General features: G+C 39.7%; 1 protein-coding gene across 1 annotated transcript; it reads left to right on the top strand.

The window, feature by feature from the left end:
- Window positions 1-5,485: 5,485 nt before the first annotated feature.
- LOC143293771 (F-box/WD repeat-containing protein 4-like) lies at window positions 5,486-18,718 on the top strand. Its single transcript, XM_076604999.1, has 9 exons — window positions 5,486-5,955; window positions 7,338-7,439; window positions 9,979-10,161; window positions 13,056-13,194; window positions 13,502-13,596; window positions 14,245-14,307; window positions 15,011-15,151; window positions 15,708-15,843; window positions 17,926-18,718. Exons 1-9 carry the CDS (start codon window positions 5,660-5,662, stop codon window positions 18,037-18,039), a joined length of 1,269 nt encoding a protein of 422 aa, XP_076461114.1. The 5' UTR covers window positions 5,486-5,659; the 3' UTR covers window positions 18,040-18,718.
- Window positions 18,719-25,838: the final 7,120 nt, after the last annotated feature.

Below are 25,838 nucleotides of genomic sequence, written 5' to 3'. Positions count from 1 at the left end.
ACAACCACACACACACACACACACACACACACGCACGCACGCACGCACGCACGCACGCACGCACAAACTCAGAGAGCGCGCGTAGCAAAAACCAGTTGAAAACACATACCCCCTTCCTCCACACCGTACGCACACCCACGTTCCCCGGCGTACCCCCCCCCCCCCCCACCCCCCCGTCCCCACCCCCCACCCCATACACACACTTCCTGCTGACACCTGCTTCAAATATCGTTCAACATACATTTTTAAAGGAAAAGGTGTTGCCTCAGGGGACCAAACTCTGTCAAAAGATTTCTTGCAGTCTCTAAGTCCCTTCACATAAGCAGTGTCTATCTTCTCCTCCGTCTTCTTCGTTCGTGGGCTGCAACTCCCACGTTCAATCCTAGTATGTACACAAGTGGGCTTTAAGTGCATGACCGTTTTTACCCCGCCATGTAGGCAGCCATACTCCGTTTTCGGGGATGTGCATGCTGGATGTGTTCTTGTTTCCATAACCCACCGAACGCTGACATGGATTACAGGATCTTTAACGTGCGTATTATTTTGATCTTCTGCTTGCGTGTACTCACGAAGGGGGTTCAGGCCACTGTTCTAAATATTAGAAATTAGATCAGTGGGTTCAGACACAGGCAGGTCTGCACATAATTATGTTGACCTGCGAGATCGGAAAAATCTCCACCCTTTACACACCAGGCGCAGTCACGGTTACCGAGATTCGAACCCGGAACCCTTAGACTGAAAGTCCAACGCTTTGAACCACTCGGCCCCGGCAGCTATTGCGCCCGTCGCAGTATCAATCGTTTTCCGGAGGAGGAGACGATGAAGGCAAGGAAGACGAATAAGACAACACTAATACGAAGAAATAAAAAAAAAGAAAAGAAGAAGATGATGATGAAAAAGGAAGAAGAAGAAGAGGAGGAGGAGGATGAATGATATACACATGTGTGCGTGCGCGTTTCTCCTGGTGATTGAATGACACAGGAAATAAATCAGTGATGAGCGCCTAAAGGCAGCCGTCAGTCGGCTCTACCCAGGCAGGCAGCCTGTTGTGCAAATTGACCCCGTGTTTGTGAAGTGGTTCGAGCTTGGTCTCTCAGTCTGACAGGAGATAGGTGCTATACAGCCTAAGTATCAAGAAGAAAAAGAAGAACTAGAAAACAACAACAACATTAAAAGCAAGAACGAAAACAAAAATAAGACAAGGTCAGGAAGAACAAAAACCACACACACACACACACACACACACACACCGGCACACACACACACACACACACACACACACACACACACACACACACACTGACACACACAAAACCGTGACGCAGGCACGCACACACACACACACACACACACACACACACACACACACACACACACACACACACACGGAAGGTCTCTACTGGTAGACTTCCCCTCCCACCCCACCCTATATCTCCATCCATTCGGTGCAGCCGTCTTATTGCAATCTACTCAAGTGTTCCTTGATGTCGCTATAGTCGCCCAAACAACAACAGGATGCTCGGCTCCACGGCTTCCCTTCCAATCCAGGCTGAAAGCAGACCGAGCTAAAAGTGCTGCTGCTTTTAGCACACGCACACAGGCACAGACACAGACACAGACACAGACACACACACACACACACACACACACACACACACACACACACACACACACATACACACAAATAGATTGCTACACAACTGTGAAAAAAATGAGATCATACCAGTAAACCAAGCAGGATATAGAAAAAGAAGATCTGCAATGAAAATTGAGCACTTGATTGAATTATCTACTCAGGTGAAGCAACAATTTGCTCGTAGAAAAAGTGTTCTTTCAACATTCTTTGATGTTAAAAAGGCATATGACCAGGTATGGCATAAACAGTTACTTTTAAAGCTGAGGCCTAATTGGAAATATGTACAAATATGTTAAGTGCTATTTATGAAACAACTATGCAAGCTAGAATAGGAACAGCATACTCGACGCCTAGAACTCTAGACATGGGAATTCCACAAGGAGCAATCATAGCACCCATCCTTTTTAATATCCTTATACAGGGTCTTCCTAAAGCAATGTAAAAAAAATATGACCTTGGTTCAGTATGCTGATGATATCTGCATGTGGATGTACGTCACCTTAATTAAAGAAGTCAACGCCACAAAGAACACAAGATTACATTAGGAAATTATATCAGACCGATCTTAACAGCCTCGGCCGATACATGTTTGAAAATGGATTATCATTGCCCACTGATAAAATCCCGCAAGCAAGCCAGCTAAGTTACCAACTTCCAAACTATTTGGAAAACCTTTAGAATACAAGCAATATGTCGAATTTTTGGGAGTTTTTCTTACAACAAAACTGACGTGGAATGTTCATTTCGACTGTATACTAACAAAAGTAAGAATAAGTATAAATCTCTTAAAGATCATTAGTAAACAGCCTTGAGGGATGGACTGTAAAAACTTTAATTCACCTGTCTACAGCACTCATGAGATCAAAATTTACATCTGGTCAAGAAGTGTATCAGTTTTAGTGCCTCGAAATATTTACTCAGAAAGTTACAAAGTTTAGATTGTGAAGCATATAAACTTGCACTAGGAGTCCCTAGTCATGCATCAAATTTGGAAACATACAGAGAATCTGGAATTCTATCACTTGACGAATACCGAGAACTTATGACATCAAAGTTTATATATAAGAGCGAGAGCAAGTGATAACTGCAATGGAGAGGAGTTGAAAATTAGATCAGATACAGACTTTCCGAAAAGGGCCAACTCTATATCATCTGAAATGACAATAGCAACATATACTTCTGACTTGATCGAAAGTTCAGGAATAGATATAAAAAATGCGGCAGCCGCACATACTTCCACACCTATACTATTATGGGAGACACAGAGACCAGCTTTTGATATAAACTATTGTGATCAGAAGAAGGATGAAAATATTGATATCATGAAAGTGAATGCAAACGAAAAGTACCAAAACCATCTCCAGGTGTTTACAGATGGTTCTGCACTTGAAAATGAAAACACGAATGCAGCTTTTGTAATTCCAGCACTTAGAATTGAAAGATAATTTTTATCTTGGAAGTGAGCTATCTATATTTACAGATGAACTAGTGGCTATAATGTTTGCATTGCAATATCTGATAAATCTCCCAATAACTGTATTCAGGATCGTTTTATTGGTTGACTCAAAGTCAGTCGTACATGCATTAAAATTGTTTGATATAAAAACTCGACCAGATCTTATTTTTGAAAATATGTTGTTCATTGCACATTCTATCAGACAAAGCACAACCACTGAATTTTGCTGGGTACCCTCTCATTATTGGTAAAAAAAAGGAAATGAAATGGCCGGCAGAGCAGCAAAAAAAGGGTGCACAAAGAATAGAGAATATTTTTGAAATAGTTACCAAACAATTAGTTTCAGAATGTTGCAGACTTCTCGAGTCTTCAATATGGAGCAGATGTCAAGCTAGTGCTGATGACAGGATTACATACCCAAAGGAAAGGGGATTTACAACTGAAATTACACGACACAAATTGATGGATTTCCCATTGTTCTATCATAAACTGGTAACATGTCTGGTGTCTCGAATAAGTCCATACGCTTTCAAGACAAAGTTTAGCAAAAACGTTTATTGTGTCTGTGGTATTTCAGTGTCAAACGATTGCCAGGTTACTTCCAAAGTCATGTAAAGTTAGAACATTTTCAGAACAAAACATAAAAGAAATAATGTCCAACCAATTACTGTCAACTGAAATTGCCGAATCCCTGTTACATAGTCCAGTAGGAGTGTTTCTGTGATGCGATCTTCCGATATTGAATTTCATTTATTTTTTTCCCTTTCATATTGGTGTTTATGTTGTTAATTGCCGTTACACAGATATTTGCGAATTGTTGATTCCATTGTTCTAGTTTATCCCTGTTTATTCTTTTTTCTTTTTTGTTCTTTTTTTTTTTTTTTTTTTTTTTGTCTTTGTATCCCCTTTAACCACCATCTCCAACCCCAAATCACACAGACACAGACACACACAGACACACAGACAGGGACACACACACAGACACACACACACCGGGCACACACACACACACACACACACACACACACACACTCGCATGACACGTCTAATATCACTCAAAGTGAAAAGACGTAAAAATTAAAGAAAGAACACACACACACACACACACACACAGGCAACGCTTGTGTAATACAAAACTGGGCTGCAGGTCTGGCCCGGGGGCTGGCTATAGAATCACTCCTTCACCAACACCGTTGCCAGACCAGTGAAGGGAGAAGAAATCCAGGAAGGAATGGGGTTGAGGGGAGGGCTGCCCGGGCCGGATTGGGGTGTGTGTGTGTGTGTGTGTGTGTGTGTGTGTGTTTCAGTGGTGATTGAAGGGGCGGGGTCGTCAATAATGACGGTTTACTGGGCGAGAGCAAAAAAGACCGACACAAAATGTATCTCAGTTTTGTTTCCGCTCTTACACACACACACACACACTCTCTCTCTCTCTCTCTCTCTCTCTCTCTCTCTCTCTCTGCCAGCCTGGTGTGTTCAATTAGATAAAAGGAAGCAACTTTATGAATTTATATCAATTCCAATAGCCCCGTCAGTCAGCAGTGACTTAAACCCTCTTGCTACAGTCCTGCCGGGTACTTGCAAAGGACACACACACACACACACACACACACACACACACACACACACACACACAGAGAGAGAGAGAGAGAGAGAGAGAGGGAGAGAGAGAGCTTTCATTCTAATACACAATGTATCGCATTTTAAAACATTTCCAACAAATTACTGTCAATGTTGGAGGATTTGATTTGAGTATGCCTGTCAACAGTTGACATCTTCACTTTTGGCAAAGGTGAAATCGACAGGTCTTGAAATTTTCAAAGTCTACCTCAATCAATCTTAATAACATCTTCTGATGCGCTCGAGGTCTGTATAACTTCCTCGCACAACCATTTCTTGTGCCCAGACTTTTCCAAGGAAAAAAAATCACCATGCAGACACTTGTTCTGTTCTTTTCCTCTTCTTCTGATATTGCAGAAAAATGTCTAACTTCACAAACAAAAACAAAGTTAAAAAGCATAATTTTTCAATAACTTGCAGCAACTGCTGATGAGGATGAAATATATTAACTTTTAACATTGTAGCACAGCCAAGTGAGTTTGTTTGTTTGAGGATATTTACAGTTATTTGGTGTAATTTCTGGCAAAAAGAAAGGACTGACGAACGAAATGTAAACCACACAGCTAATGATGACGTTATTTTAATCTCTAGTCAGAATCCATTGATTTATTTTTTGATTGTTTAACAGTGTATTATGTATTGTAATATCTTATAAGTCTATCTTTAAAATTTAACGTTTAGATTTTGCATTTATATTTCAAAACATATCTCACTATGATGCAAACTAACAAGTGTCACTTTTTGTTCACTTTCCAGTGACACCATAAACACTCACACACACACACACACTTTCACACAACATGGAGACAGTTGTCAAGATTGCCATTGCACAATCACATTTCTAAGATCTATTTTTAAGCATATACTGTTAACTTGAAAATGAGCAAGAGGTTGACTTGTGCTTCTGTACAACCGACACATAACTTTGTGATACAAGAGGGAAGAAAATGGAGAGAGCGAGCCAAAGTAAAACTTCTAAGTCTGGGTCCAGAAGAAGAGGCGGAAAGTCCGCACAGAGTAACCGAACGAGAAATAACCCGGTCTTCACCGACTCCGAAAGTCCATCCTGTGGAGTTCTGGAACTTCCCGACGACGTATGGTTTGTCATCTTTCGGTACCTGAGTCCTGGCACTCTGTGCAAGCTATGTCGAGTGAGCAAACGTTTCAGACAGCTGGCTTCAGCAGACTGTGTTTGGCTACCATACGAGAAGGACCGCATTTTCATTCGGCCAGCAGACAGTCGGTAGGCAAACTGAGCTCAGTGTTCAAGATCCACTAGTTTAAGATCCTAGTGGTTGTTCGTAATATACATAAAATGCATTTAATTAGGCTAAGCTATGAACATGTGCTACAACCCTTATAAGTTAAAACACTGGAAGAAGGGAAATAACCTAGAAATTAACAAATAATGAGGCCAGGAGGTGAAATGATTAACAGATAGTAAAGAGTGGTAACTCTCTCCATTACACAAGGTACACAACTTCCAAGTTCAGCTAGCACACAGGTAAATAAAAGGTACATTGGAAGAAACCCAGACACTTCCTCTGTGTGCTAGCTGAATCCGTAGCGTAAGCATCACTGACTTGAAGTTGTGTACCTTGTGTAATGGAGAGAGTTACCACTCTACTGTTTGAAATAACCTAGCATTTTCTTTTATTTATTTGTCAGTCATTTTAAATGTGAATATCATATGCAGGTCTACATGTAAATATATCAAGTGGAGTTATGTGAACCAGACTCAAGTTCTTATTGTATTGTGTGAGTTTTGATGATGAAGAATCCAAGAAAAATAGGGAAGTTGTCATATTGAAATGGTAGCAAACAATATCAGTGACAGAATTTTATGTATGCAAACCAGTGGGATGTAAAATGGTGGCATAGTATCGGCAGTATCCATACTTGTTCCCACCATAACCATTCCACAGTGTGACTGACGAAATGAACGTCAGCGTCTTGTTGTGAACACTACTTATTCTGTCTTCAGGAGAACAATTGTTGATATTGTCAGAGTATCAATGAACACAGTTGTGGTTAAACCCATCAAGTGTCTTTCCTCAGATCTGACCTGCAGTTTATGCAATTTTCATTCATTGCCCCACCCCCAACCCCTGCGCACCACTCGCAGACCCAAACCCCCTCCCCCGAACACACACTCTGAGTGACAGTCACGTATGTAAACACAGGTACACACACACACACACACACACACACACACACACACATATTTTCTCACTCGGCATTGAGGAAAAGATCAATTATCAAGATTCTAGCCAAATTCTACTCCTGTGACTATATTATTACTAAATTATACTTTTTAAGTCTGCTCATAATTGACTGTTGATTATTTGTTATTTCTATTATTTTAAAGTTTATATACACTTTATTGTAGGCAACCATACTCCGTTTTCGGGGGTTTCTAATGATTCATTTGTTTCCAAGTTATTTTTCTTTCAGTTCATTCAACATTGCCTTTGACCATTGCCATTTAATGGGAAACAACTGGGTGTTTTGTTTTCAGACCCAGGTGACTGACAGACGAGACTTATTTGATGATATGGATAAAATGATTGGTCAGTTGTTAACTTGTTTTGTTGATGATCTGAAAATGCATAATCTGTATTTCAGACCCAGCAGGGACTTAGGCTCTATAAAAGAGCGATACCGAGTGTCTTTGAACTGGGAAAATGGTCATCGTCGTGAATATTGGATGCTCAGATACAATCACAGGTATGGTGGCTTTGAATAATTTTTACTGTGTGATATTGACTATTTCTTATGACTATTACTAGTGAATATCATTGCACAGTGTCATCACCTTCTGTTCATTGCTGATTGTTCTTTTGTCTTTACATTTATACAAAATTGAAAGAAACTCCCATACTCAGTCATATTTGCTGACTGATCTCGGCTTACAAACCTGTTTTTATAAAGTTTTATTGCACATACCATCCTCTCCCTCCTCCTCCTATCTATATTTTTACCCACATACACAAAGTGACCTGTGAAATTTTGCAGTGAACTACAGTGAAGTGATAGGTATGCAAAATAAATTATACTTGATTTGATCTCCCCAAGTTTAGTCTTGACACAGTAACAGTAACCCTTGATAGTCTTTTTTTTTTTTCTTTTTTTTTTACAGTGAATTACAGACTATAATTTGTAACTTGATGTGCTGATTCCTTTTTTTGTTTTTTCAGTCCATGAATTAATATGTGTGGTTTCTTTGTGCTTTATTTTTCAAAGTGAAGCGCTGGAAGTTAGAAAGAAATGTTGCCTTTCAGTTAGCTTCAGGAGCATATATAAATTATTTTTATTCATACTATTCATAGTTGTTGTTTTTTTTCCATGTGATAAATCAATACAAAAGGATGCAGCTTAACAAAAACATACACATGATACACTTCAGAGTTTCATCACCCATGAATCACAGCAATAGGACTTCTTAGCAAACTCAGAATTGAAACTTGTCACCAACTATGTAAATATTAATCTAGAGTCTGAGTAAAATAGTGGAAAACATGAGAAGCAAGGCCTTCAAGGCTCACTTGTGATACACTTAAAAAAGATAGACAAATTGATAAATTTAAATCGTTAAAAATGTGTTCTGTATTTATTATTACAAAGCTTCAGGTTAAAAATTAAAAAAATTGACGTGAGAGCAGATTCGAACCCAGCATGTTTGGGTGGAAAGAAATTGTCTTAGTCACAGCACTGTTGTGGATATGATCTACCAGTGACGTTAAAAAATTAACATTTAACTTTTAAGCATGCTTTTTTTAAGCAAAATAAATCGATTTCAGCTTTTTTTAAAGTTTGATATATCAATTGCGGTATTCAAAGTGATAACGCTACGGATCTACCAGTGACTTTCAAGAATTGACATTTAAGCTTTTTTTTTTTTTTTTTTAAGCGTGAAAAATCGATTGCAGTATTCGAAGTGCTTAAATCATGTTATTTTGGTATATTTCAGGCATTTGTGAATTCTTTAAAGTCCGTGGTAGAGGAGACATTGCCATCGCCTCAAGCACACTGCAACATTTAGCTGTTTTTCTGGATCCAGATAGATGTTTGACAAGTTTAGTTACACTCGCCAGGAAACTACAACATGGTCAATTCAATTTCTCTTTCATGTTCATTCTAGTTAATTCAGTATCCACTTTAAAATATTCATATGCATTAAAGTTTAAACACGTCCATGATGTAGTTTGTGTCACTGCATGTGTTCTGTCAAGAATTTGTATTTCTGTTCTTTTAATTGTGAACAAGAAAAACAAGATCTGCACAGACCTGCCTAGACAAGGCTGACCAAAACTCAGTGAAATGGTCTATTCAGTTTTTCTTTTATACAAGTTCATTCTAGTAAATTCAGTGTCCACATTAGAATATTCATATGCAGTGAACATGTCGATGGTGTCACTATGTGTTCTGTCCAGAATTAGTATTTCTTTCCTTTCAATTGCGAACAAGAAAAACAAGGTCTTGCAGTCTTCTTACGAAGCATAGCCTACCTTCTGGAAACTGGGAAGCGGTAAAATGGTGTTTTCGAAATTCAGAAATAGCCTCAGCGAAATCAGTTGTTAATGATCTAGAAACACGGCTTAATTCAGGAGACTTACAACCTATTATTGTTATGACTGTGAAGATTTTTTCCTACTATTTTTAAGCCAATATGGTATTGACAGACAAAGTATTTCCAGAGAAAATGGCAATGTTAAAGTTTACCATGGATACACAGACATACACACACACGCACACGCACACAACTGAACACCGGGTTATAACATAGACTCACTTTGTTTACGCAAGTGAGTCAAAGATTATATAAAGTAGTATATTTAAAGGCTGTAACATAGTGCTGAGGTGAAGAAAGATGGAGCAGAAGCTCGAGGCATGGTGATGGTTGCAGTCCAGTTCAGGGAGCATTACTAACTTACTTAGTCACTACTTAGTGTCTATGTGTTGACAAATGCTGAAAAGAGCAAGATGTATTGAATATGTTTGATACTGAATTAAATAGCAACGACAAAGAATTCAAGCAGAAATAGATGGAATATTTTGTTACATATCCAGCATGATATGTTTCTCATGAATAATAACATATATCACATTACTTCTTGTTGATCAACTGCTTCTGTCTGTCTGTCACTCTCTCCCTCTCCCTCCCTCTCTCTCTCTTGCTCTCTTCTTTTTGGTGTGTGCTGGTGTAAAAATGTATTATTATATAATACAGGCAGACTGTGTTTTATTTTTGTTGATTGTTGTGCAGAATGTTGCCATGGCTGCAGAAAAATGAGGACAGTCTACTGGTGTCCAGGGGCAATGTCATCCATCAGTTCACAATCCAGAATAATGGACGTCTGCGAGACAGACCCAGAGCAGATCTGCGAGGCATGCCTACTGATGTGACTCGATTTGTCATCCACAATGACATTGTTGTCAGTGGCAGCAGGTTGGTTGCTTAGTCTTTTCCTTTATTTTCTCTTTGTCCAGTTCATTTTTTTCAAGACCAGCGTTCTTTCTGCATGGTGTTTCAGTTTTAGTCCCTGTTTCTTTGTACAGCTAAAAGACCAGTGTTCTTTCTGTGTGGTCTTTCACATAATCTCTCTCAGTCTCTTTAAGTCCACTATTGTATGGCAAAGTTGATATTTTTGTGGACATGATAATCAGTGAATCTCTTGACCAGAAGTATATATATATATATTTTTTTTCTCTCTCTCTCTTTTTTTGTAGATCATAAAATTGGATGTTATTTATGTTCACAGATTTGTGAATATATATATATATATATATATATATATATATACACATATATGTTTTAAATAATGAATTAATGATTATAAGACAGACTGCTGTGCACCGACATGACTTTAAGTTAACACAAAATTTGATACTGGTTGATGTGGATCAAACAGTAAAGATGATTCAATGATTAATTTAATTATTCTCCTTGGAAAAAGATTTATTTACAAGTATAAGTTTGATAAGTGCTTGCTAATCATCCAGTCTTTTGAAAATTGTCTTAAAGTAGTAAGACATAGTATAGAGTATTAAACTATTAATATTATGATGGGAAAGTAAACTGCACACTACATGAATTTAGAACAAAGTGGTTGCCATATCTGTATGATAAAACATAAAATACAGGTCTAAGATTGTCAGAGAAATACACCCTTGTCACAGAAAGCTACACATCTTATGTTATTTGTTCTGTTAAATAATTTAGTTATTTGCTGTCAATGTCTGCCATTTCAGTTGAAACAATTGTGTACATTCGTAGTTGTAGTGATACTTATTGTAGGGCATATATTCCATTTTTGTAGATCATACATAATTCTTTTATTAATGTACTCTTTATCCAACAGAAGAGGTGGTGTTAGTATCTTCTCTGTGAAATTTACTATCTGCTCTATTGCTTTTTTGTTTGTTTTTTGTTGTTGTTTTTTCTGTGTGTGTACAACATATGTATGTATAATCTACATGTATTATGTATAAAAGAAAACAAAAACTCTTAAGAAAATTAAGATTGAAAATGAATGAAAAAATAAGACTACTAAAGTGTCATATGAATATGAACATGTTTTATTTGTCTTCCACTTGCTCCAGTGAGGAGACTGTATGTAAGTTATGTTCATAACATAGTATGATAGTATGTAAGTGACAAAGCATCAACATTAATACCTCGAAAGTTTGTTGTTCTTTTTAAAGAAAATAAATTATATCGAGACTTACTGAAGTGTACTGAATAAAATGAACAATTAAAGATTTGTGATGCAGCATGCGAAAATCCAGCTATAGTCAGAATTTATCATTTTGGACATTAAATTTTATGTACTTTCAGAAAGTTCAGAAATCACAGACAGAATTGATCTATCTGTCATAGTTTTTTTGTATATTTTTTACAAACTTGGGGTGCCTGAAAAGAACAAATGGAGAAATCTGCTCATGAAAAAAACAAACATTTGCCAGTTTGTAACTTTAGAACAAGAATTATCTTGAACATGTATTTGGTGTCAGAAGATTTAACTATGAATTTTTGTATGAAAAAAACACGGGAAAATTCATATTTTCTCTCTGTGCTGAAACGAAGTCAAGAATGGTAAGTGGAATAGTGATGTCATGCCACAAGAGAGCAGAATCAACAGCAACAGTGATTGTTCAAATAGGAGACAACGACCACATTTGTTTGAACAAAAAATATTCCTTGCAACACTGATGAATCATTTGAACTTCTTCTTTGGATCCTATGTCAAAATAGTGTCAACTAACTGCAGTCATTAATTATTTGAACGTTTTGGTTGGGTTACTGGCCGCAGTCTTTGCCTGGCTCCTCTCCTCGCTCGCTCAACAAAATGTCGGACTGACTCCGTGCTCAAGACATGCGCTCGTGGCGAACTAAATCAACCAAGATTACTTTCTTCAGCTAATGCTCAGAAAGAATTGGAGCATAAATTCGAAGGAGAAGACAGTGGTGAACATTTATAGGACGATTTGATAGAAAATAAAGGGAGCAATCAAGAGAGTGGCCAAGATACAACTATCAGTGAGTGATGCAGGCTGTTCAACTCTAGCAGACGAATTTTTAGCAGGGCACCGTATGAGCTATTTTCTTGGCACTCAGCCAACACGGTCTGATGAAGTGACGGTGTGAGAGGGGTGAAGAGGAGGGGGATGGAGACTGAGGGGGCGTGGCCTCACATCCATATTATCACTTGCAGAAGTCACAATGCATCTATTTCTTTTTCAGTTTTTTTATATTGTGGTTGTTCTAGTATGATTTTGTGTGTGCAGATATCCATTTGTCCAGAAAATGATATTTTTGTGCAAATTACCAGACTAATGTTTGTATGTATTGCCACATCATCGGATTCTGATGTAATTTCAGGAAAGCCTGGAGTCAGATGCACTGAACGTTGCAACTTAAGTGACGAATCTGTGCACCATTACCAACAGAGCATGCACCTGAAAATACAAAAAATCTACAGTTTCAGGCAGTTTGTGCTAAAATACTGAACAGCAAAGATCAGACTTCAAAGATGTGAAAATTTTATTTAAAAAATGATCATAAAAAATTTCAGTTTTCATTACTTTGACCCTAATGAGGTGTTTTTGTGCACAGCTAAGAATAGCTGGCTGCGACTTTAGCTGGGTTTTCGCATGCTGTGTCACATTTATAAACAAAAGACATACTCTGTCTTTGCATGTGCGTGGGTGCACACAAATTATATGCATGTGATGTGTGGGTGCACATGTGGGTGTGCGTGCAACAATATCTGTCTGATGTACAAAATCATCATCAGTAATTCAGTGCACGAAGTGAAATATGTATATACTATATGACTTCAGAGGAGGAGATGTGAGCACCTGGGAAGCCTCATCAGGTGTACATTTGATGCTGTATAAAAACGTCCATGACAGTGACACCCAGTGTTTGGACGTTGTGGACAACGTCATTGTGTCTGGCTCCAAGGACAAGACTGTCAGGGTACTGCACACTCTTTGATACTCTCTCTCCTTCTGTCTGTCTGTTTGTGTCAACAACAAAAAAAATCTAAATATTTGTGTTGTTGGCTTGACCTTTTGTGTGTTTTTTTAACACTCCGGTGTTTGGTCCATACCTGGCCAAGTGAAAATGTATATCACATGAGATAATCTGAGGAGAATATACTATTCTTTTGTAACTATTTTTATTACATACTTCTTTTTTTCTTTTTTTTTTCTTTTTTCTTTTTTTTCCTAACACTTTTACCATGCAATTTCTGTGCTCAGTGCTCGCATTATCTCCTGTTTAGGTGCTGTCACTGTGTCCGGAAGATGATGAAAAAATTAAAAAAATCTTCAACATCGGTGACCGTATGTGGTCACTGTCTGCTTCACCCAATGGCTGGTGAGTGTGAAAATGATGGATACGCCTTTGCCTTGGGTTTGATTTCCCTGTTGTAGCTAATATATCTGTAAAATTTTATAAACAGGATAAAAGCATTCTATACTTTCTCAATCATTATCTACTGTACATACATGGAACGGGGAATATGAATAGTTGGCAGGGTTTGAAAACTGGTTTAGAAAAGATTTTGCTGTGAGAGCCTTTTCTTTTTCATCTCATAACTTAATGATGGAATAATTCAATCTGTCTTAGGCTGGGTTTTTGGTGGATATTTTCTTAATTCTTATCAGTATTTTCTGAATACTAAATTATTTGACGATATTTCTTATATGATCATTTGCATAACAGTTTTGGTTTTGGTTTTGAATGATTGTAAGAATGATAAAGGATGATAAAGTAGTGGTGGTAGTCAACGCAGGAGTTAGACTGTGGAACTTTAAAACAAAATAATTGAACCACTTTGAAACAAGAGTTTTCTTCAGAATAAAGCAGTGTTGATGGAATCAGTGCAACTGCAAGGGTAACATATGAAACTTTTTGACGCAGATTTATTTTTAAGCAGAATAAGAAAGTGCTGTGGGTGAGTTTGAAATGAAGGAATGTGTGAAGCAGTTGACTGAAGCCAAGGGATTGGTTGTATGTTTGCAGTACTGTAGCTGCGGGCACTGCCGGTTACAATAACCCGGCCATCGCCCTCCTGGACATCAGCAGGTGAGGAAGAAAGCGAATTAGCAGATACTTGTGTACAGCACTTCAGTGTACAATTAGATGTACAATCTGCAGGTTCATACCCACAAGCACATAAAAGCTTGCACAGATGAACATGAAGAAAAACAAGCATGCAGTGCTTATATAATTATATGAAGGTAGAAGCATGCATGCACATGTACACACATGAATGAGCGCACGTGTGCGCACACACACACCTAGACTTACACTCACTCTCACAAACACAAACACACGCACACAAACACTCCCACTCTCTCACTCTCTCTCTCTCTCTCTCTCTCTCTCTCTCTCTCTCTCTCACACATACACACACACACACACACACACACACACACACATGTATCATGAAAGTACATGTTTACATACACAAACAAAGAAGCATGTACACATACAAAAAACACACAAGATATACAAAAATACTAATTCAGATTAACATGCATGAACATGATTATAAGTACATACTGACATTGGCACTTAGACTGCTGTTTTTTTCTGTTTTTTTCTCCCTCTCTCACTCATCCATGCCTACATGTGTATGTGTGTTGTCTTGCTTATTGTATTTTGTTGATTTTGTGTTTGTAGAGTGTTTGTGAATCCCTTACATTTTCCAGTACACCCAACACATGAATTCCTGCTCTAAGATAGTGGGTGTAGTCATGATCTCAGAAATAAAACCCTGTTTCAGTGGAGAGTTCTTGGGTCACCTGGGCCATGAACACAAGCGTGGATTTGGAGTTTTGGACATGAAATTTGAGTCGGCCAACATCCTGCTCACCTGTGGCCACGACAGTTATGTGCGTATGTGGGACCTGCGCACTCATGAATGGTTAGTTCTTCTTATTTGTTTGTGGGCAACAATTACCTCTTTTCCTTGTATACATGTGCTAGTTGGCTTTTATGTGTATGACCTTTTTACCCCACCATGTAGGCAACAGTTCTCCATTTTCAGGGGTGTTCATGCTGGTAAGTGCGTTTCCATAACACACTGAGTGCTGACGTGGATCATGGGATCCTTGTTCTGCATGTGTGTAAATGGAGGTTCATGCGCTAGCAGGCTCAAACATCTGTTGACCTGGGAGATGGGAAAAATCTCCATCCTTAACCCACCAGGCACTAGAACCAGGATTGGAACACAGAACCCTGGGATTAAAAGTGGAACTTTTTAACCACTCAGCAGTTGTGCCTGTTGAGGGTTTGTTTTTGTTTTGTTTTTGTTTTTTTGTTGTTGTTTTTTTAATCTGTTGTCATTGTGTGAGCACTGTTACAGCCCAGATTATGCTAGGCTCTGACTAAACCAGATTGAACAGAATTATTATTTACATATATATATATTTGCAGTCTGTGTGAATTTTTTGTTTTATTTTCCCCTTCATGTCGGTCAGTGTGAACCAGTGGGAGGACAAGTTTGATTCGACTGTGTACTGCCTGCAGTCAGATGATCAGAACACTATGCTGACGGGCACCGCCCGCCATGGTCTGGTCAGACTGTGGGACAAACGCCAGCAACACGATGTTCAGGTGAGAGGTAGAATAGTTCCCCACCCCTGTTGTTATGATGTGTTTGTAACTTGTACATGGTTGTGTAAAAGCATGTGCTGATTTACTCACAAAGACGACATGCAGATGCACCACACTTTTGAAGAAGAATACAGATCTACAGGTAGGGCATTTGGAATAGTCCCCTCACTCCTACCCCATTGTCCGTATATGTGCATATGTCGATTGTGTGTAGAAATGCAAAAGCATGCACTGATTTATTTGCAAATACCTACGGACTCACCAAATGCAGTTTGTTGTATTGTCTTGGAGCAGATATATATAGAGAGAATTCTTTTCTTCTGTCCTCATGTGCTCTTATATCTAGTGTTGTCACTCTTGCAAGAATCATCCAACTGCTTCCTGGACATTCAAAACTGGATGACTCGAAATAAGTTACAATTGAACGTGGACAGAACTGAAGCAATGATCATAGGAACTAATAAAAAACTGTCTTCCATCACAATTGACACAATCAAACTTGGCAGTACATCCATCCCTCTTTCCAGGTCAGTCAGGAACCTCGGTGTTGTCCTTGACAATACACTGTCCATGCAAAAATTTATCAGTCAGACATGTCAGTCCTGCTACTGTCAACTGCGGCGCATCAGTGCCGTCCGGAAATATCTGTCCACTGACGCAACATCTAGACTTGTCGTTTCTCTCATTCTGTCTTGCCTTGACTACTGTAACTCTCTATTGTCTGGTTTGCATGCTTCATCCATTCAGTCCCTTCAGTGCATACAAAACTCTGCTGCCCGACTCGTCCTCAGAAAGAAAAGATCTGAGCACATCACTCCTCTTTTGCAACATCTCCACTGGCTCCCTGTCTCACACTGAATGAAGTAAAAGATCAGCACTCTATGTTATAGATGTATTCACAAAACTGCCCCTTCCTATCTCTGCGGCTGCCTTCACCTCTACACTCCATCTCGCTCACTACGATCAGCTTGGGATCCACTCTGTTTACGCATACCCAGATTCAAACACTCGACTGTTGGCTGCCGTTCTTTCTCTGTCTCTGGACCTTGCAATTGGAATGAACTTCCTCTCTCGCTTCGTCAAGTCTCCACACTCAGCTCTTTCAAGTCTGGCCTTAAAACCCACCTCTTCCCAAAATAGGCTCCCTTGCCTGGCTCTTCCTTGTCTTTAGTTTCTTCAGTTTTAGAGTTACGCATGCGTGTGATTGACTGGTGCGAAAGCACTTTGATTTGTCTCTGCACAAGATTCAGCGCTATATAAATACCATTATTATTATTATTATTATTGTGCACTGTTGTATATGCTTTGTTTCTTATGAGGTGCTTAGAGCCCATTGTATGAGTTTGCACAATATGAGTACTGTATTATTTGTAGTAGTTGAAGTGGTAGTATGTATGCTCACACGTTTCCACATAACCTACGTGCATACATAAACACATGCTATGAATGAATGGATCAAATGATAAGTGCAGATTCACAAAGTGTAGCGCTGCCTGCTTTAATGAACCTCTGTTGGTTCATGTGAGAAATATTGACATTGCTTCATGAGCATGATGCATCCCACCAAGCCCCGATGTTGAACAGTGGGCTCAGTAGCCAAGTGGTTAGGGTCCCAACGATAATTTTACAATCCCCCAGGTCAACAGATTTGCATCCATCCAAGTCCTGACAGTAGTTTGGTGGCCTAATGGTAATGTGTCCACCTCGGAAGTGAGAGAATTTTAGCAGACAAGGTCGAATCTAGCGCTCTGCAGTTTTTTCCTCCCCCCTCCACTAGACCTTGAGCGGTGGTCTGGACACTAGCCATTCGCTTGAAACATTAAACTGAGGTCCCATGTGTAGCATGCAGTTATTGTACATAAAAGAACCCAACAACTTGCCCTTAGCAAAACAGATATGTATAGAAATCCACTTTGAAAAAAAACGGAAAATAGTCTTGAGGCAAAAACAAGAAATATATCAGTGGTGCTGCATTTTAGTGACACTCACTCGCTGAGGAGAGAGTGCAGTCTGAATTTCAAGCAGAGGAATGTGTTGTGAGAAGACAAGACAAAGAAGGGTGAATGTGTTGTTGGCGTGCAGGCATACTACAGCGGGGACCAGAACAGCCCGGTGTACTCCCTGGTTGCCAATTCTCGTTACATGTACCTGGCCATGGACATGGGGCTGGACCTGGTGGACTTCTCTGTACGCTGAGGGGGGGGGGGGGGGGGGGGGGGCACCCAGTCACAATACCCACACACACTGCTGCACTGGGGGGGAGAACTCGACTGGTGGATCATCCCCTTCATTCCTTCATCACCGTCATTGTCGACCTCAGTTGACGTCACAGTCCTTTCGGTGTACGATTATGAAGCAGAATGGCAGCTTAAAATCTGGCTTGGATGTGGATTGTCCAGATTTTGAGATTGATACTATGTGATAGGTTTGCACATTATTTAAGTTTTTAACAGCAACATATTTAGTTATTTCAAATTGTATAAATGGTTCGTAAGCAGATAACATTTTGGTAATAACATGGGCAAGAACAAAGCGGTTTGGGGAGTGAAGAACAGCGGGGAACAGGCAGGATCTGAAGATCCTGGCACAAGAAATGCAGCTTAATGTTACAAGTTGCACAGGCAGAATTTTGCAAATAAAAGTCTTTTTTTTCTTGATTTTTTTTTCACAGTGCCTGAGTCTTTCATTCTACGAGTGTTCAGTTGTATTCAGAATGACAGTGAGTGACGCGTTTACTACCAATACTTTCTGCTCAACAAAACATATTTGGTTTTGTTCATTTCAGTTCTGTCAGTGCTGTCTTCATGTTTTTATTTTTTTTAAGGGGACTGCAGTGGGTGGCTCCATAATGAGATAGATGAAAAATCAAGATAAACCAATCCAGAAACATAAACAACTTACACTGAATAGCAGAAAAAGTATCTACAAAGTCTTGAATCCTGGTTGCTTTTATAGTTATCAGCAGGTTAAAAATGAGTGGCTGTGTTACTGTATTGTGAGCATTTGCCATGGGAACATTTCTCTTTGTGTGTGTGTGGGCATGATGTGTGTTGTGTGTGTGTGGGTGTACGAGTGTGTGTGTATGTGCAAACTAAAGTAGATAACTTGAAGTTGAAAAACAAGGTTGTGCGAAAGATATTTTGTGATCAATCAAAGTTTTGTTTTTCTTTTGATTCGCCTTGTGCAATTTCTTCACTGTTCAGCACAAGTTGAAACAGTGATGGTCCTGGTTATCATGGGCCAGGGAATGAAAGGGAGGAGAGTTCCTAAGCTGATACTATCAGGTATTGTTTTTCACTCAACTATCATTGTCATTTATGAACATCAGTGTGACCAAAATAATGTTATGAAAGGTTTTATTATTAAACAAACAAACGAAAAAAATCTCTGCGCGCGTGTGTGTGTTGCATTTTGCATGTCTTGAGTAAATGTGTGTCATTGTGTGTGCAACTACAATGTGGTAACTGCAAATTTTGTCATGGGATATATATATATATATATATACATACATGCCAGGAAGTGTTGCTACGAAAAAAAATTAGATGTACCAGCAACAATATATGTTGGTGACAACAATGTGCTGCAGTAGTTGTATGCATGTGCACAAGCACATGTGTGTTAGTGTGTGTGCATTTTGCATGTTTTGAGTAAATGTATGTCATTGTGTGTGCAACTACAATGTGGTAACTGCAAATTTTGTCACGGGATATATATACATACATACATGCCAGGAAGTGTTGCTACGAAAAAAAATTAGATGTACCAGCAACAATACATGTTGGCAACGACAATGTGTTGCAGTAGTTGTATGCGTGTGCACAAGCACATGTGTTAGTGTGTGTGTGTGTGTGTACAGGTGTGCATGTATTTTGCATGTATATGTATACATGTATGTGTGTGAGAGTGCATTTATATGTGTGGTGAGAGGTAGAGGTGTAAGGGCAGTAGTGGAAGGGTATGTGAGCATGTGTATGTATGAATGTGCATCCTTGCCTGTGTGTGCAGGTGAGTATTGTGTTTCTTTGCACACGTCCTATTATCTGAAAGAGAGCGATAGGTGTGCTGATAGCTTCAACTTTGTGCAGCGGTTGGTTGGGCCTTAAAACTTGGGTACTTACCTCCTCATTCATGGGGAGATGGCAGTACTTAGGAAGCACATTCCCCACCCTGGATTGGTGGTTCTAGGGGTTGTTAATGTGGGAACAAAACCACTGAGCTATGAATAGAGGGAGTACCAAAGCACTACTGACTGGCGCTCCATGTTGTGTACGCTGTTCACAACACTGAACAGTGCTCAGTTTTAACACTTTTCCAGACCTTAAGAATGGATAAAAAATCAAATTTGCCTTGTAAGATACTTGACAGAACTCTGAAATTAAAGTATGTTGTTTCATCTCTACAGATGTTTTGATGGATGGAGAGTAATTGCAAACTGCCACCCTACTTCCATCATGGTCAAACTGAAGTAACTTTCTTTTTATTCAAATTGTGATGACAACAAAGACAAAAGTGTTTTTTGTTGACAGGAAATTTCAAGACTACAAAATAAAACTGAACATATGAGTATACAAGTTTGACCACTAAAAGTAATATTAATAACAAGGTGGAGCAAGCCCACAGTAAAAACGAATTAAACCACGGCCAACAGACGCGCACATGAAAAAAAAACAGGTACAGCAACCACAGCTACTTACAATATTTTAACGTGTTTCACACACACACACACACGCGCGCGCGCATAAACACACACACAACCACATGCACGCACATGCACACACACACTGATATACTTAGACGCAATCACGCACACACAAATACGCTCGCATACACAATCAAACGCGCGCGCGCGCGCGTTCAGTTGGCACAGCCTTCACGTACAGCGATCAAAACTCCGTGTAAAATGTGCAGAGCACACAAGTCTTTTGCTGGTACGCCACTTTTGTCCACTGGGTTCCATTCGTTTCATGTGACACCACCAGAGTGTGGGGTTGCTGGAGAGGAATGTGAAATTATGATAATGCAATGACGGTGGTACGTTTGCTTTGAACCTACAGCAGCAGAATACCAGCAGCACTACGAGGAGAAAACAAACAGGAAAACAGAATCACGGTCAATCCTTATCGAAAAGTGAAGAAATACAAAGTTAGTTTGGCGCTGCTACAGAAATGAACAGGGTGAGAGCCACGGACTTGCATACGTCCGTACGTGGGTGAGAGCGAACACATGTACACAAACACGTAAGTGCGCACACACAAACACACATAGAGGTGGACAGTTGCACAGAGACAAAAAGTGACGAGGTGGAGGCAAACGGTCAAGTGTTGCGGATCTTTCCCTGTATTACAAAACACACACACACACACACACACAACCCAGACTGCATACATTTAAACAGTGTATGAATCAAGAGATTTCACTTTTGTAGTAACAAACACGCGCATACCTACACATGGAATTCTGTCAACCGTGCAAAAATTAAGTGACATGCATGCGCATATCCACACACACACACGTTATACACGCACGCTCGCACCACTAACCTTACACACCGACACACATACACTTTACCAGAAGCATTAGTACCTGTGGAAAGCCATGCCACTTTCACGATTGCTGTTAATCGCCGGACACCAAAACAGCTGAAGTTGGAGCACATGTGACAGGTAGTCAACTTGGAACCACGCTATTACATAAGTACTGCTGCCTGTCGCGTCACCCGGGATAACTAATTGCCACGGGTCAGGAAGAAAAATTAGAAGGGTCCAGACAAAAGTGGACGGCTCAGGGGAAAAAAATGCCTAGAAAAAAACCAAAAAAAAACATGGGGAGGGATCAGGAAAATATGGGCACGGCTAAAAAAAAAAAAAAAAAAAAAAAATGTAATGGGACGGTTCAGAAGAAAATATGGGCACGGCTCAGAAAAAAAAAAAAAAAAAAAACTACACTAGACGGTTCAGAGAAAAAGATAGATATGTTGATGGTTCAGAAAAAAAAATGTGGGGATGATTCAGGAAATAAAAATAGGATCGTGTCTTTAAAAACGGGGACGGATAAAATAAAAAGGGGCGGGGGGGGGGGGGGGGGGGGGGGGGGGGATGGCTCAGAAGAAAACAAACAAACAACAACAAAAAACATGTTAGGACGGCCCAGTAAAAGAAAATGTACGTGGATGGCTGAAAAAATGGGGAAGAAAAAATAGTTCCATCAGAGGCAGGAATACCGACAGATGTTTTTCAGAGAAGGAAACATAGTTCTCTGTAAGTGGGGCGGGGTTGTGGTGGAAAGAGAGAGAGAGAGAGAGAGAGAGAGAGAGATTTAACGACAGGCATTTTAAATACTTGATGTTTTACATATTTTTCACGTACGCATTCATTAATCTTTTATTCGTCTATTTCATATGTGTAAGTATTTATTTGTTGACAATGCGATTTTTAATGCTTTTTCAATTATTATTTATGATTTTCCTTCTTTTATTTACCATTAATCAAATCATTTGTTTAATTTATTTATGTGTGAATATATTCATTGAGACCAACCCTCATTCATCTCAATGACTGATTTATTCATGCTTTTATGCATTGGATCATCTATGTGTGTGTGTGTGTGTGTGTGTGTGTGTGTGTGCTGCAGTGGTAGCTGCACCGTTCCTTTTTCTTGCTGTCATATGAACGTTTGACAAGACTGTGCTGGTTCATGAAGCACGTGAAGTCCGTGAAATCGGAGTTTCATGTGTTAGCCGACAGTGCGTTTGCAACGGACATCTCTGAATGCGTCCACACTTCACTTGACCATGGCGACCGAAATTCAGAACAGGAGTGACACAGGGGTGGAAGTGGGGTGGGGGAAGAGTGTGGGGGTTGGGTGGGGGGGGAAGAGTTGGAGGAGTATTTCCAGTTAGCCATTGGCTAGTTCGTTTTCCCGCACATGTGCAAAGCGTACTGCCGCGCAAAACGAGGGCGCCATGTTTTTTTGCCCTTTCCGTGTTGCAGCGGGTGTGTGTGTGTGTGTGTGTGAGGGAGAGACCGAGAGAGACCTTGGGGTTAGCAGGACAACGTGAGGTTTGTATCCATTAGTCATGGAATATGTTGTTAGTATTAATTAGTCACCAAGTATAATGTTTGTGTTAATTAGGGTATAAAAAAGAGTTTGACTGCCTGGGTTCTTTCAAAACAGGATACAAAGAAAAAATTATGAACCCACTTGGGAGAGGAGAAGTTGTGTACTTCGACTTCAGAGCAACTGAAGATAGCAGCAGTCACAATTTGTATTAATTAGTTGTTTACAATATTGTCGGTATTGGTCACGGAATGAAGTATTAGTGGTAATTAATTCATGGAATGTATTAGCATTGATATATCCTCATGGAATATAGTGTTAGTCTTAATCATTGAATACATAGCGTTTTTAGTATTAATTAGTCGCAAGGCAGACAATTATGAAAATAGCAGGACTCGTATGGTCATTTGTCATGAGAATGCTTTATCGATATTATTTCGTTTTACACCACGCACCAACCGTAATTCAGGTGTTAACTTCAATAAGTCACTTCTTGACATTCAAAGTTTTATGCCACCGATGGCTCGGTGGTAGTAGTGGTAGCAGTAAAATAAATTTAAAAAAAAAGGGGGGGGGGGGGGGGCAGTGCTAACATGTTGTTTTTTTTATTATAAGGATAACACTGTAATATGGTCATCGACATAATAGGTATAGTTTCATATTCAGCAGGCAGTTGTAAAACATTCGTATACGTTCGCCATAGCGTATCTATGTCCTCTACCATAAAGGATCATTTCCAAAGACATCCCCACTCCCACCCCCTCCCATTTGCCACCGCCCTCTCCTTAAAGTTTTTATTTTCGATTTAGTGGACATCTAAATATTGTTTTTTTTGTTTTTAAGGTGAGATGGGGTGGTACTTTTAGAACTTTTTCGATATTTGATATCTCATAATGCAAAACATTCAGGAAGAGGGAATATGAAGAAAAAAAAATATGTAGGGATGGGGTGGTGTTGGAGCTATATATTACACGCAATAGCAGAAAAGAGCGAGGCGCAATACATAAGATTACTACTGCCACTACTTACTACTTCTGGATACGTGAGCGCTTTTCTCCCTAAGACGTGGGTCGAAGCGCTTTACAGTAAACATCATACACATAACACACATGCCGTTACTGAAAACAGGTAGAGAAAGATTTAACACAAAAAGCACAGAACATTTTCAAAGATATATTATTTACGTACACATATGCGCGCGCGCGTACACACACACACACACACCCAACACCCTAATCATATTTGTTTTATAATACCCCTATCTCCGCTTCTCAAAATCACCATACGCAGATATTTTAATAAACAAATCCGAACAAAGTCTCTCTCTCTCCGTCCGCCCCCCCCCCTCCCCCCTCTCTCTCACATACACACATATTGTGTTAATTCCGCCGGCTCCTTTTTTCTGCCACTGTTAAAGAGATCGCCAGAAGAACAAACCAATTTGTATGTGGACTCGCTCTCACTGCTGTCAACATGCCACTGTGGTCACCCAGTCGAACTATTTTCTCAATGGATGCGTCTCGTCCTGTAGAGATGTCAGTCTGTCAACCGTCTTTTGTATATTTTGTCATGCTTGGACCCTCCCTTTGCCCACCTGCCTTCCTCATCGCCCTATTTATATTACTATGATGGGCAGTATCCACATTTCTTCCCCTGTGTTCTTTCCATTCAATTTCGTTCCTTAGACGGAAAAACCGTAAATTTGTTTAAATAATGTTGTAATATTATATACTCCACATTTCTATCTTTATGGATTACCAGAAAGCGTTTGACAGCGTCCCGCATCGCAGACTCGCCTCTGAGATCCAGGCACACGGAGTATCAGGCAGGGTATTACTCTGGATCCAGGACTTTGTGTCTCAAAGGAAGCAGAGGGTGGTTATGAATGGAACATCACAGCAAGCAGACGTCACAAGCAGTATCCCACAAGGTTGTGTTCTAGCACGCCTGCTTTTCCTGTTGTACATTGACTTTCCTAGCAGAGTGAAGAGCAATGTGAAATTGTACGTACACAAAACTTTGGATTTTACTTATCCATTGGCGAGCGTGCGCGCACACAAATACACCAGGCATATATGAACACGTGATCCTCTTTGTTAGTGCTTGGGAAACATTAAGTTTTGGTACTACAGATCTGTGCAGGTTTTTTTTTTTTTTTTTTTTTTTTTTTTTTTTTTTGTAGGGTTCCGCTCCATTACGTTATGTTGTGACAAGACCTGTATTCCTCCATGTTAACAGGTTTTCATACAGTGACTAACCAGGCCTGTATATACCCATGTTGATGTCTGGGTTTCATGTTCTTGCAAACCCTGTATGACCCCATGTTGATGTCTAGGTTTCATGCTGTGACTAACCCCGTTTTTCCCAGTGTTGATGTATGGTTTCATGTTGTGACTAACCATGAATATCCCAATTTTGTTTAGGTTTCATGCTGTAACTGTGTATGTCCCCATGTTGTCACGTGTACTTTATATGCTGTAACTAACCTGTATTCCCCCATGTTGTCTAGGTTTCATGCTGTGACTATCCCTGTATTTACCCGTTTTGATGTCAAAGTTTCATGCTGTGACTAACCCTGTATTTCCCCATGTTAATGTCAAGGTTTCATGCTGTGACTGACCCTGTATTTACCCGTTTTGATGTCAAGGTTTCATGCTATGACTAACCCTGTATTTACCCGTTTTGATGTCTAGGTTTCATGTTGTAACTAACCCTGCATTCCATGTTGTGTACTTCATGCTGTGACTAGGTCTTGTATTCCTACGAGTTGGTGTCCCGTTTTAATGCTGTGACCAGGTCTGTAGCTCCCATGGTGTCAAGTAACTAGCCTATATTCCCCCGTGTTGATGCGTAGTTTTCATACAGTAACTAGCCTGCATTCCCCTGTGTTGATGTGTAGTTTTCATGCAGTAACTAGCCTATATTCCCCCGTGTTGATG

Source organism: Babylonia areolata, chromosome 19, assembly GCF_041734735.1.
Source record: "Babylonia areolata isolate BAREFJ2019XMU chromosome 19, ASM4173473v1, whole genome shotgun sequence".
NCBI lineage: Eukaryota > Metazoa > Mollusca > Gastropoda > Neogastropoda > Buccinidae > Babylonia > Babylonia areolata.
Note: the sequence above shows the minus strand (reverse complement) of the source record. Positions and strands in the feature narration are given on the sequence as shown.

Excerpts from the sequence above, each read along its gene's own strand:
- LOC143293771 (XM_076604999.1), top strand. The coding sequence starts at position 5,660 with ATGGAGAGAGCGAGCCAAAGTAAAACTTCTAAGTCTGGGTCCAGAAGA. Across the intron at positions 7,440-9,978 it reads ATGCTCAGATACAATCACAG|AATGTTGCCATGGCTGCAGA; the intron begins GTATGGTGGCTT and ends ATTGTTGTGCAG. Across the intron at positions 10,162-13,055 it reads ATTGTTGTCAGTGGCAGCAG|AGGAGGAGATGTGAGCACCT; the intron begins GTTGGTTGCTTA and ends ATATGACTTCAG.